The 13,389-nt window shown below is 34.6% G+C and overlaps 1 protein-coding gene across 1 annotated transcript in view; it reads right to left on the reverse strand.

Moving 5' to 3' along the window:
• Positions 1-13,389, reverse strand: part of LOC143236334 (agrin-like) — a 398,571-nt gene that overhangs the window by 149,706 nt on the left and 235,476 nt on the right. Inside the window, 1 exon segment of the mRNA XM_076474633.1 lies at positions 10,177-10,389. Coding sequence (XP_076330748.1) covers positions 10,177-10,389 — 213 coding nt within the window.

Consider the following 13,389-nt stretch of genomic DNA (forward strand, 5'->3'; position numbering starts at 1 on the left):
TTTCAGTGTACTTATAAATCATTACAAAGTTTGTGAGTAGGACTCTCACATGTTTCAGTGTACTTATACATCATGACAAAGTGTGTAAGTAGGACTCACATGTTTCAGTGTACTTATACATCGTTACAAAGTTTGTGAGTAAGACTCACATGTTTCAGTGTACTTATACATCGTTACAAAGTGTGTAAGTAGGACTCACATGTTTCAGTGTACTTATACATCGTTACAAAGTTTGTGAGTAGAACTCACATGTTTCAGTGTACTTATAAATCATTACAAAGTTTGTGAGTAGGACTCTTAGATGTTTCAGTGTACTTATACATCGTTACAAAGTTTGTGAGTAGAACTCACATGTTTCAGTGTACTTATACGTCATAACAAAGTTTGTGAGTAGGACTCACATGTTTCAGTGTACTTATACATCATGACAAAGTGTGTAAGTAGGACTCACATGTTTCAGTGTACTTATACATCATGACAAAGTTTGTGAGTAGGACTCACATGTTTCAGTGTACTTATACATCATGACAAAGTGTGTAAGTAGGACTCACATGTATCAGTGTACTTATACATCATGACAAAGTGTGTAAGTAGGACTCACATGTTTCAGTGTACTTATACATCATGACAAAGTACTTGAGTAGGGGTCACATGCTTCAGCACACATCATGACAATAATAATACTAATAGTATTCCAATAACCCTATATTTGTCATATTGATCACCGATTATGCTTTTCTTATAATCCAGAGCTCTACAGGCCGTCTGGGATACAACAAACACAGAAGAAATCGCAAAAATATATATGCAAAAACGGTTCGTTTGGGTTGAGAAAATATTTTACGTAGAAGAGCGAACAACGTTTTGACCTTCTTCGTTTTTGCATATATATTTCTCTACAAGTGGGTTTGCAAAATTGTTGCAGGTATTTTGGTTTAAAATTATTTGACACAAAGCAGAAGCTTAGGGGCAAATATACCCTGGGGCTTTCAGAAATTCCTTTCTTTTTGCCTCTTCGCGATATGAACGTCCTGGTGGGCTTAATGTTAATAAACAGCATAAGAAACAATTAACAGTAAAAATAAAAGTAAAATTAACTTGAAGCAAGGAAGAAGAAGAACATGGCAGGTATACCTGTTTAAATATATCTGTTTATAAATATCTGTTTAAATATATCTGTTTAAATATGTTTTGTTTGAAATATGTCTGTTTAAATATGTCTGTTTAAATATATCTGTTTAAGTATGTCTGTTTAAATATGTCTGTTTAAATATGTCTGTTTAAATATATCTGTTTAAGTATGTCTGTTTAAATATGTCTGTTTATATATATCTGTTTATATATATCTGCTTAAATATATCTGTTTAAATATGCCTGTTCATATATATCTGTTTAAATATATCTGTTTAAATATGTTTGTTTAAATATATCTGTTTATATATATCTGTTTAAATATGTTTTGTTTAAATATGTCTGTTTATATATGTCTGTTTAAATATATCTGTTTAAATATATCTGTTTAAGTATGTCTGTTTAAATATGTCTGTTTATATATATCTGCTTAAATATATCTGTTTAAATATGCCTCTTCATATATATCTGTTTAAATATGTCTGTTTAAATATATCTGTTTAAATATATCTGTTTATATATATCTGTTTAAATATATCTGTTTAAATATGTTTTGTTTGAAATATGTCTGTTTATATATGTCTGTTTAAATATATCTGTTTAAGTATGTCTGTTTAAATATGTCTGTTTATATATATCTGCTTAAATATATCTGTTTAAATATGCCTGTTCATATATATCTGTTTAAATATATCTGTTTAAATATGCCTGTTCAAATATATCTGTTTAAATATGTCTGTTTAAATATATCTGTTTAAATATGCCTCTTCATATATATCTGTTTAAATATGTCTGTTTAAATATATCTGTTTAAATATGTCTGTTTAAATATATCTGTTTAAATATATCTGTTTAAATATGTTTTGTTTGAAATATGTCTGTTTATATATATCTGTTTAAATATGTCTGTTTAAACATATCTGTTTAAATATGTCTATTTATATATATCTGTTTAAATATATCTGTTTAAATATGCCTGTTCATATATATCTGTTTAAATATATCTGTTTAAATATGCCTGTTCAAATATATCTGTTTAAATATGTCTGTTTAAATATATCTGTTTAAATGTTTTGTTTGAAATATGTCTGTTTATATATGTCTGTTTAAATATATCTGTTTAAGTATGTCTGTTTAAATATGTCTGTTTATATATCTGTTTATATATATCTGCTTAAATATATCTGTTTAAATATGCCTGTTTAAATATGCCTGTTCATATATATCTGTTTAAATATGTCTGTTTAAATATGTCTGTTTATATATATCTGTTTAAATATGTCTGTTTAAATATATCTGTTTAGATATATCTGTTTAGATATGTCTGTTTAAATATCTCTTCTTAAATATCTCTGTCACTAGCTCTTAGGAACAGACATAACCAGGGGTGAACAGAGAATTTCTTTCTCTTTATCCCGCTTAAGGCAACTGTTAGATCTCACTTCCCGGGAAAAGAAAAAAAAACAAACCCGAAAACACAAAAACAATTTCCTTAACTTCATTTGAGAGACCGCTGGCAAGCAAGCATCCAAAAAAACCGACAAAAGACACCGATGTGTGAATATTACAAGAATCAGGCCCGGGATGGCCAGGTGGTTAAGGCACTCGACTCGTAATCTGAGAGTCACGGGTTCGAAAACCCGTAACACCAAACATACTCGTCTTTCAGCCGTTGGGGCGTTATAATGCGTCGGTCAATTCCATTATTCGCTGGTAAAAGAGGATCCCAAGAATTGGCGGTGATGACTAGCTGCCTTCCCTCTAGTCTTACACTTCTAAATTAGGAACGGCTAGCGCAGATAGGCCTCGAGTAGCATTGCGCGAATTCAAAACAAACCAAACCACAAGAATCAACGGCTGATGTGGGGTTTAGGGTCCTTCAGGGCGGTGGGAGATTTGTGGATCCTATGTCAAGATTTTGATGTGGGGGAAATAGGAGAACCCCAGAAAAACCACTTTCACTCCTCAGGCTCTGATTATTCCCTGAAGTGCCTGAGCTGTACGAGTGAAGTAAAAAGATGTTAAAAAACAAAAATATATGAATATGACCCTAGGTATAACATAAGGAGACTGGTGGGTGTGCCATGTGTATGGTGTTTCAGCCAGTGTTGGGAATTGTCGAGTTAGTGTGTTTTAGCATTATGGTAGTATGTTTTAGCTAATTTTTGTATTCGCTCACTCACTTGAGGTAGAATATTAAAAACCACTAAGTAGTGTGATGGGGAATACCTCGGTAGCCGGTATGCTATTTATATTGCCTGGTATTGTATATTCTCTGTTTCTTGAGGTGACTGGACATGGTGCAAGTGACCATACATCCATACTCCATGAGTGGCCTGATTCAAGGAAGCAAACGAAACATTGAGAGGGGTTTAGTTCAGAGAGAGAGAAGTCTGAAGAATTCTCTCCCCTACAGGGATGTTCAGGAACGTTGTAGTTTCTCTTCGTCCCTGCTCGTGGAAGTTTTCCTGTATTTTAAATTGACATTGTTTGAAACAATGAAGTGAGGTGGGGCAGTATGAAGATGACGGATGAGAAAGGAGAGCGAGCCACAGGTCTCAAAAAGGAAGTGAACATGTCCTAAGGAGAGCGAGCCACAGGTCTCAAAAAGGAAGTGAACTTGTCCTAAGGAGAGCGAGCCACAGGTCTCAAAAAGGAAGTGAACATGTCCTAAGGAGAGCGAGCCACAGGTCTCAAAAAGGAAGTGAACTTGTCCTAAGGAGAGCGAGCCACAGGTCTCAAAAAAGGAAGTGAACATGTCCTAAGGAGAGCGAGCCACAGGTCTCAAAAAGGAAGTGAACATGTCCTAAGGAGAGCGAGCCACAGGTCTCAAAAAGGAAGTGAACTTGTCCTAAGGAGAGCGAGCCACAGGTCTCAAAAAGGAAGTGAGCATGTCCTAAGGAGAGCGAGCCACAGGTCTCAAAAAGGAAGTGAACATGTCCTAAGGAGAGCGAGCCACAGGTCTCAAAAAGGAAGTGAACTTGTCCTAAGGAGAGCGAGCCACAGGTCTCAAAAAGGAAGTAAACATGTCCTAAGGAGAGCGAGCCACAGGTCTCAAAAAGGAAGTGAACATGTCCTAAGTCCGCCGGCAGAAAAGAAACGACCAACTCCACATCGATCAGTGGAACGTCCCGTTATCAGGTTCACGGAGTGGTTGGGACCTATAAATTCAAGTGCCTCAGAATTTGTTGTGGGGGGGGGGAAGGAGAATCCCAGAAAACTCAACCGAGTGGCTGAGACCTATAAATCCAAGTGCCTCAGAATTTATTGTGGGGGGGGGGGAGAAAGGAGAACTCCAGAAAACTCACTTTCACAGGACAGGCGCCGAATGTTCTACCTGTCTTGTGCCCGGAGCTGGAAAAAAAGAACAAAACATATATGCACCTTATTTATAATTATGTGTTTTATTGAGTGGTTTGTGATTGTTGAAGTATGTTATATGGCGAGATGTATTTTGTATGGCTAATTTGAATAATGACTCAGTTAGTTCGTTTCTACGTTTTGCGTTTAAATTATATCTGCATGCTATTTCTATAGAAGGAAGCAAACACAAACGCAAACTAACGTGGCAGGGGTTTAGTTTAGAGAAAGAGAAATCGTAAGAATTCTCTCTCCAACTGGGGTGTTCAGGAACGTTGTGGTTCCTCTTTGTCCCCTTTCGTGAAAGGTTATTAGATTTAGTTTTAGTTATTTATTTCTTAAATAATTTCTGACTCTTTTTTGGGTGAAGGAGGTCACTCTTAATGTTATCCTAGACCGAGGCAAAGGCATCACCGGAGAGAACGGCCGGGTCCCGTCCCGAAAGGCAGAAGTCAAAGTAAATATGAACATGAACTCAAACGACCCGAATTAGGGTCTGGCAATAAAGTTGCCTGGGCTGGGACCTATAGATCCAATGCCTAAGTTTTTTTGCTGTGGGGAAACAGGAGCGCCCCGAAAAAACCCACTTTACAGGACAGGCGCCGAAAGTTTTACCTGTCCTGTGCCCGAGACCTAAAAAGAAAAATACATAGTGTTAACGTGAGTTTTGTCTTTGATTATTTTGTTGTGTGATTTGTGATTCTTGAAATATGTTGTAAGGTGAAGTATATTTAGTTGGTGCACTAGTTAATTTGTAAAGTGATGCCGTTAGTTTGTTTCTGTTTTCTGCTTTTAAATAGTATTTATGTGATATTTCCGTTAGTCTATTTCTTAGTGTTGGTAAGTTGCTGATTTGATGTATATAATTTACTGGAGTGAATGATGGTAGACTGAATGTAGATCTTAGTATTTTGTTTTGTTGAACTTGGATTTTCTGGAGTGTGTTATTTGACATATTATATGTTACTTGACATCCATATTCTATTAGTGGACGGATGTAAGCCTTGTATATTTGTATAATGGTGTTTGGTGACATTTCGATTGTCTACTGGTTAGAGTCATTAGGTGTGAAATCCGTTTTCTAATTGATAAGTGTATATTGTTAACATGTTTTTTCCATGTTAGTTTTGTGTCGAAAGTGATGCCAAAGAATGTGATGTTTTTGCTCATGTTATTGGTCGTATTTCCTAGTGATAATTTTATTTTTCTAGATTTTTCTTTGTGTTTTTAGTTTCCTGTAGAAGGTGATTGCTTGTGTTTTGGTTGGATTTAACACTACTCTCCACTTGTTACTCCAGGTCGAGACGTTGTTCAGTGTTTCTTGTACGCGAGACGTGGCCATCACTGGGTTTCTGGAGGTGCTCCAGATAGCGATGTCGTCTGCGTGTTGTGAATTATGCGTGTATGTTAGATTTGGGAAAGGTATGTCGCTGACGAAAATAATATATAAAAGTGGAGAGAGGACTGATCCTTGGGGCACTCCTGCGGTTATATTAAATGATTTAGATATAGTTTTATTGACTTTTACTTGTGCTGTTCTATCTGTTAAGAAATTTGAAATCCAGTTAACTATAGTGGGATTTATTTTCAGGTGTTTTAGTTTGTATTTGATGGCATTGTGCCATACGCTGTGGAATGCTTTTTTGACATCTAGGAATACCCCAATGGTTACTTGGTTATTGTTGAAAGCTTTACAGATTGATTCGGTTAGTCGCGTGAGGTGATCTGTTGTTTGCCTGTTTTTCCTGGAGGCATTTTGGGATTCTGGAAGGATGTTATTTGATTCACAAAATGGAGAAGACGGTTGGAGATAACTCTCTCCATCAAAACTTCTGTAAAACTTAGAAAAAATCAAGAACAACCCAAAAGAATGTTGGAAAAAATTCAAGAGTATTGCTTCAGACAAAAACACAAATCACATGCTACAACATATCACACACAACAATAAAATTGCAAGGACGGACGTAGAGAAAGCTGACTTATTAGCTGACTACTACGAATCCTCCTTTAGCGACCTAAATTCAGTAGACTTTGACACACAACACCAACATCATGTCAACAACTTCATAAATACAAACCAAGCTTCATTCTCACCAGAATTCCCTGGCGAGACACTAGAGGCATACTCAAGTTCAATCAATAGAAAAATAACCATAACTGAACTAAAAATTAATATCAAAAACTTCAAGAATACTTCCCCCGGACATGACCAAATTTCAAACATTATTCTGAAAAAAAGCTCTACTCTCCTATTACAACATCTCACAAACATCATGAACATTTTACTGGCAACTGGATATTACCCCGACACTTGGAAAAAAAGCCATTATAACCACGATCCCAAAGAAACAAACCAACAGAACTAATCCAGATAATTTCCGTCCCATCAGTCTGTTAAGCTGCCTTGGACAAGGAAGCACGGGCGGAAAACTATTTATATAATTTATGTGTTACAACAATTGTTATGGTGTGAACGCCTTTTACAAGCTGATGACGTACAATTATAAAAATAAATATTATAAGACAAAAATATTACACCTCTTGGATTTTTAAATACTGGATTCTTAATCTCGTCTGTTAGGAAATTTCGAGACTTATAATATTTTATAAAAATAGTATTATAGCCTCAGAATTAGGGTTACTGCTAAGTAGTGATATATTTGATTAACAGAATTCTGTTATGCATGATGTAATTGTTTTAACAGATAAAATGATACATGCAGTGTTTAACAAATTACTAATACCGTGTATCCATATAAAAGCTAGTTTGCAGCTTGTTCACGTAACTTAAAAGTAGGTTTTTTGTCATCCATTAACTACACGTATTATTGCATTTGGTGTTCACACATTGGACGACGCGTTACGTGGCACGTGGTTCACCGATCAGGTTATTGACACCACGTTCAAGAAAAACATTCAGAGAGCAGCATCGGTACCCATACGGCCACTGATACCGAATAAACACCACGTTTATGACTGAAAATGCTAAGCATATTCAACAGCATATCACGAGCTCAAACCTTGGACCTTTTAACTGCAGCCTAGACAGCGACTACTGGACTAAGTCACAAGATGAACGTTACTTATCATATCTTATTCTACCGCTAGTGCATATTATTTAAGAGATCCAACTTCTGCGGAGTTTTGGATATTACGTATCATCTGTCTGTGAACAGAGTTCTGTTTGAAACTTGAAACAACCTATCACTGTTTCCTTTGTTTTAAACTCCACAAGAACAAGTCACGGAACTGGCACGTGGAGAAAACGTGAGAAAGATCAGTAATCAAATAATTCACGGTAGATTTCTTTATCCCAGATGTCCAGACTGTTTCAGTTACAGATTTCTGGATCAATGTAAAACCTATTGTTGATTGGCAAATGCTACTGCCATTAATTGTGTAAAACTTTAATTTTTTTTTCTACCACAAGTTATCATTGTGGGTTTTGGTAACGGTTTAGAGTTGGGTACACTTTAATGAAAACCTGGCAGTCAAAACACACGTTACCATCTGGGGACTTGCTATCTAGAAGGAACACTTGGTTAAGAAAAAGAACGTCACTTGTCTACCTTTATCTAAAACCCAAGTGGCAGTTAGACTGTTATCACACAGCTTCTTGGTTGTTGCTAAGCGCGGTTGCTATAGATACATAAGACGTATTACCATATCAATAAACTTTTTTTCCCTTTCTCACTCTTCATGTTTATCTGACTGTGTGGGAGTTTTTCTTTGAATGAAACTGAATCGTAAAGCTTCATGAAAATGATTTAAGCCTTACTTGTTTCTTTAATGAAATAATCTGCGGTAACTGAAATATATTATTTTATCTGCTAGAACTAACATGAGAACTGATTAACTTGCATATTATTCCTAACCCGCTGCGTTTAATTACTTGCTCATTAATATATTTCTAAATACAGTTTGAAGTCCGTTGAACCGTGAGCATTTAAACTGAAACTACTAATATGAAAAACTAATTAGAACATAAGTTTGGCCTCTATTTAGTTTCTTCAATACTATTGATTGTCCTCTATATAATATTATTTAATTATATTGGGCTTATTATATGCATATAATTTCGAGCATTGTTAGTAGTCTTGTATAAGCAATGATTCAACCAAGTTTCGCAAAGTACAAAACATTTGTCCTGTTTATATCAAACAATATTAGTAGTCTTTTATAAGTAATGTCACATGGCCAATTTTTGTAGTTAAAACATTTATTCCGCGTCTTTATAGGCCACTAAAGCTTATAAATTGATTTTTGAAGTTTAATTTTAAGCTCTTTGTACACCTGAATTTGACCTAGAAGCACATCTAAAACTATGATATGACATCTACAAGTAACGGATGTGTTAGTGTCTTCGTAGGAAAAGGTTTAAAAATAACAATTTTCGGGCAATACCAATTTAATATGTCAGCCGATTTAACGTACATTGTAAAAAACAAAAGAACTATCCATCTTCGTCCAGATGTTATTGTTTATTTCAAGTAGTGACCATTGTGGATTTTTTATTTTCAAATTCGTATTATCGTTTTAATCGCTTATAAGTTTAACCACACCGCCGAAATAGAAAAACCCAGACATGTTTGTGAACAATGAAAGAAGTGGTTAATCGTATGTACAGATGTTACCTCTTTTGAAAGCAGTTTCGTTATTGCTTTAAACGTTTTAGTTACACGCATAGTTCATCATGTGTTTCTCAATGGAAGCACTTTGTGGTAGGATAATAGTTCACTTTTAATTGTCTATATATTTTATTCATCAATTTTTCAATAGTTTGCGTTAAAGAAAGAAAATTACTTTTAATCGAATATATCATTCTTTCGTAACTTTCAAACTGTTTGTAGGATAATCATATAACCAGTAATCTTGAATTTTCTTGTCTGTATGGTTTTTACTATGTTCAGAACAAGATATAGAAGGGCACAAAAATGAATTATTTGTGTACATCTGTTCAGAATACGTTGAACCAGTAATATATTTATAGTGCTTGAAAAAAACGTAAAGAAAATAGCAGTAGAAAATATATATCTACTTGTCTATAAAGTCCACACTAGGTTTCAAACAGATCGTGGCAAGAAACGAACAGTATGTCTATATTTTGTGAGATAAGAAAACATCTACACATAAGTTCAGCTGCACATCGCTTTAAGAAAGTTACTGTTTAAATCCATGCCCTGATAAAGATATCTTAATCTTCTTTAAGACTCGAAACGTCGATTACTTATAAAAATAAATTTATGTTGCTCTTATTTAAGCTACAGAAATGTTGTTTAAGTATTTAATTACAAATATTAAGTAGTTTCTCATATGACATGGAAATACATACATAATGAAATCTACAGTTTCGACGGCAAAAATATGCAAGAACCCACACTTAATAAAGACAATAAACTGTGTGTATCTACACGTGGCTTTAATACCACACAAAAACATTCAGTGAAAATTCTTAACTTCTTATATCAAAGACAAAATATACTAATAAAAGCTAGCTTTGCGAACTGTTTTAGGTTTATGAACACGTGTTTTCTAGTGTACACCTCAGGTTTGTTATCGATGGTGATACACGAGCTCATACCGGACCACAGAGTGGACCAGAATTGTTTTTATGGACTCACCTGTTCGGGTGAATTGAATTATGTCGGTGAAAGATATTTCTTAAAGAGCTGACGAGAAACTTACCACAGGGACCCTGGTGTTTAACAAATATTGTGCGTTGTTGGGTGCAGGACGACATACTCATGACGCACTCACTCATGTATGTCACTTCATCGTTACCACAGACTGGGGCGAATATCTCGTTACAAGAGTCCTGACAGTGACAGTATGCTTGGAGGGTGCGGTCATCCACCAGACACTGGGCACCGTAAGAACAGTACATCTTCTCACATGGCTCTGAAAGACAAAGAAAGTTTTGAAATTCCTGTATATTGGTAATAATAGAACTCATAATTGTATAACAGCCTTGTACTGCGTATGAGAATGCTAAGAAACACGCGCTCTGAAAAACACATAAATAAGAGATTTAACAATCTTCTATCAATAAATCGTTAAAGAATATTGTTGAAAACTACGTATGGTTTTGTGAAACATAACACGCGTATTGTTTTTTACTAGAGGGAGTATTTAAAGTCGTATTATCAACACGTGATATGGTACGAAACAATTTGTTCAATATAAAAATGGGGTTCGAACAAAGATTGTTGATGATTATTTAGTCTGTTACTGCGTTGGACTAATTATTGAGTCTGGTAATGTATTGGATTGTTTACTGAATCTCGTACTGTGCTGGACTAATTATTGAATGTGGTACTGTGATGGATTGATTATGGAATGTGGTACTGTGATAGATTGATTATTGAATGTAGTACTGTGATAGATTGAATATTGAATGTGGTACTGTGATGGATTGATTATTGAATGTGGTACTGTGATAGATGATTATTGAATGTGGTACTGTGATAGATTGATTATGGAATGTGGTACTGTGATGGATTGATTATTTATTTAGTCTGTTACTGTATTAGACTAATTATTGGTTTGGTTTGAATTTCGCGCAAAGCTACACGAGAACTATCTGCGCTAGCCTTCCTTAATTTAGCAGTGTAAGACAAGAGAGAAAGCAGCTAGTCATCACTACCCATCGTCAACTCTTGGGCTATTATTTTGCGAACGAATAGTGGAATTGACCGTCACATTATAACACCCCCACGGCTGAAACGGCGACCCTCAGATCACGATTCGAGTGCCTTACCCACCTGGTCATGCCGGGCCTTAACTGATTATTGAATCTGTTACTGCGTTGGATTGATTAGCAAGTTTGTTACTATGTTACATTGATTATTGAGTCTGTTACTAAGTTGGATTGATTAGCAAATTTGTTACTATGTTACATTGATTATTGAGTCTGTTACTGTGTTGGACTGATTAATACGTTTTCTTACTGTACTGGAATAGTTAGTAAGTGTGTTACTGTGTTGGACTATGATTGGTATGTTACTATATTGGAGCGATTAGTAAGTATGTTACTGTGTTGAAATGGTTATCAAGTCAGTAGTTAATAGTTGGTTTGTGTATCACTTCAGATTGTAAATTTTGAGTTTTTGTTTCAAGAAAGTTCTGGAAATACGAAAAGTATTATACATTCGAAAAAAAAATTGTTACTAAATGACTGCTTAACGGTGTCTGTGTAATAAAACAGCGTTTTTTCATGAAACGGTGTAATATATGAAATATTTCTTAGCAGAAATATGACACTTTATTTTTACGTGGACTAGATTTTGTATTATGTTTTATCAACTGATACAAAAGGACCCACTCAACGTTAAAAACATTTAAAACAGTTTTCAAAGTGGGCTATTCTATAAATTCTTGTTGTTCAGCTACGAGGGAGTTTCACACAATTTGGAAAAGGTCTTCATGTTTAGAAATAATCATAATAATGTGTAATAAAAAAAGAATCAGGCTACACTTATTTAATAAGTGTTAAAGTGATGAATTGTGTTAGTGTTTTGTTTTTGCTGTCAGTTAAAGTAGAATTTGTCCAATATTCAGTTGTGATCTGCTTCTCAATTATTTCACTCTTGTAAACTTTTAGTTATTACTTCAAAAAAGAAACAGATATAAAGTTAATTGGAATTTCTGTTAAACTTGGTTTATTTGTGGAGTTACTCCAATAGGTGAATGCTGGTTAATCCAAACGTAGAATTGAAACTTCTTTGAAATAGAACATTTTCGCTATCATTAAGTGAACTGAACTTTCAATTTTCTTTTTACTTTAATGATACCTAAATCAACTCGCGAGCGGAAATAATTGTTACAACAATGATGTCTAGTCAGAAGTGTGGTTATTTTATTGAAACTAAAACAAAATAAGGTTGCACTTCAAAATTACGACACGTTCTTGAGCGAAAAAAGAAAATCTAATGAAAATAATGGAACAGTGGAAACAGGATGAAAAGAAAGAGAGAAAAAATCAGACGAGAGCGACAGAAAATTAAAACAAAGAGGAACAAGAAAGCAAATGGAAGTTAAAGTTGTGAACCCAAACATATATGATGAAAAAACAACAGGAATTTCAGATATTGCGGTTGAAAATGTTAAAGGATATATATATATATATATACAGAAATATTTATTATAATGTTTAAATATTTATTTAGGTTTATGTATAAAACTAACCCTTCAACACTACCGGGAGAGAGAAGAAATAATATATATGGAAAAGGATCACAGGAATAATACCCAAAAAGTCATAAGAAATGTACATGGAGGACTATTAACGTACATAAAGAACTATTAATGTACATACAGGACTATTAACGTACATAGAGAACTATTAACGTACATGAAGGACTATTAACGTACATGGAGGACTATTAACATACATGGAGGACTATTAATGTACATGGAGGACTATTAACGTATATGGAGGATTATTAACGTACATGGAGGACTATTAACATACATGGAGGACTATTAATGTACATCGAGGACTATTAACGTACATGGAGGACTATTAACGTATATGGAGGACTATTAATGTACATATAGGACTATTAACGTACATGGAGGACTATTAACGTACATCGAGGACTATTAATGTACATGGAGGACTATTAACGTACATGGAGGACTATTAACAGGGAAACAACGAGACACAAAATAACACATTTAATATAACAAAAAACATGAAACTTAAGGGTAAAACTCAAAGATGAAACGAAGTGCAATTTGCTACACATCTCTCCACGAACCATAACCTCAAACACCATTAAGTATGTTCGTATGAGAATCATAACTAAACGTTCTTCATTAAACGCATGTGATAGAAGCTGCATGGATGAGAATTAGGCTAAACGAAAGCTGTTTAGTTGACGATAGAACTTTAATCAG

This window comes from Tachypleus tridentatus, chromosome 1 (genome assembly GCF_004210375.1).
Source record: "Tachypleus tridentatus isolate NWPU-2018 chromosome 1, ASM421037v1, whole genome shotgun sequence".
In the NCBI taxonomy this organism is placed as follows: Eukaryota; Metazoa; Arthropoda; class Merostomata; order Xiphosura; family Limulidae; genus Tachypleus; species Tachypleus tridentatus.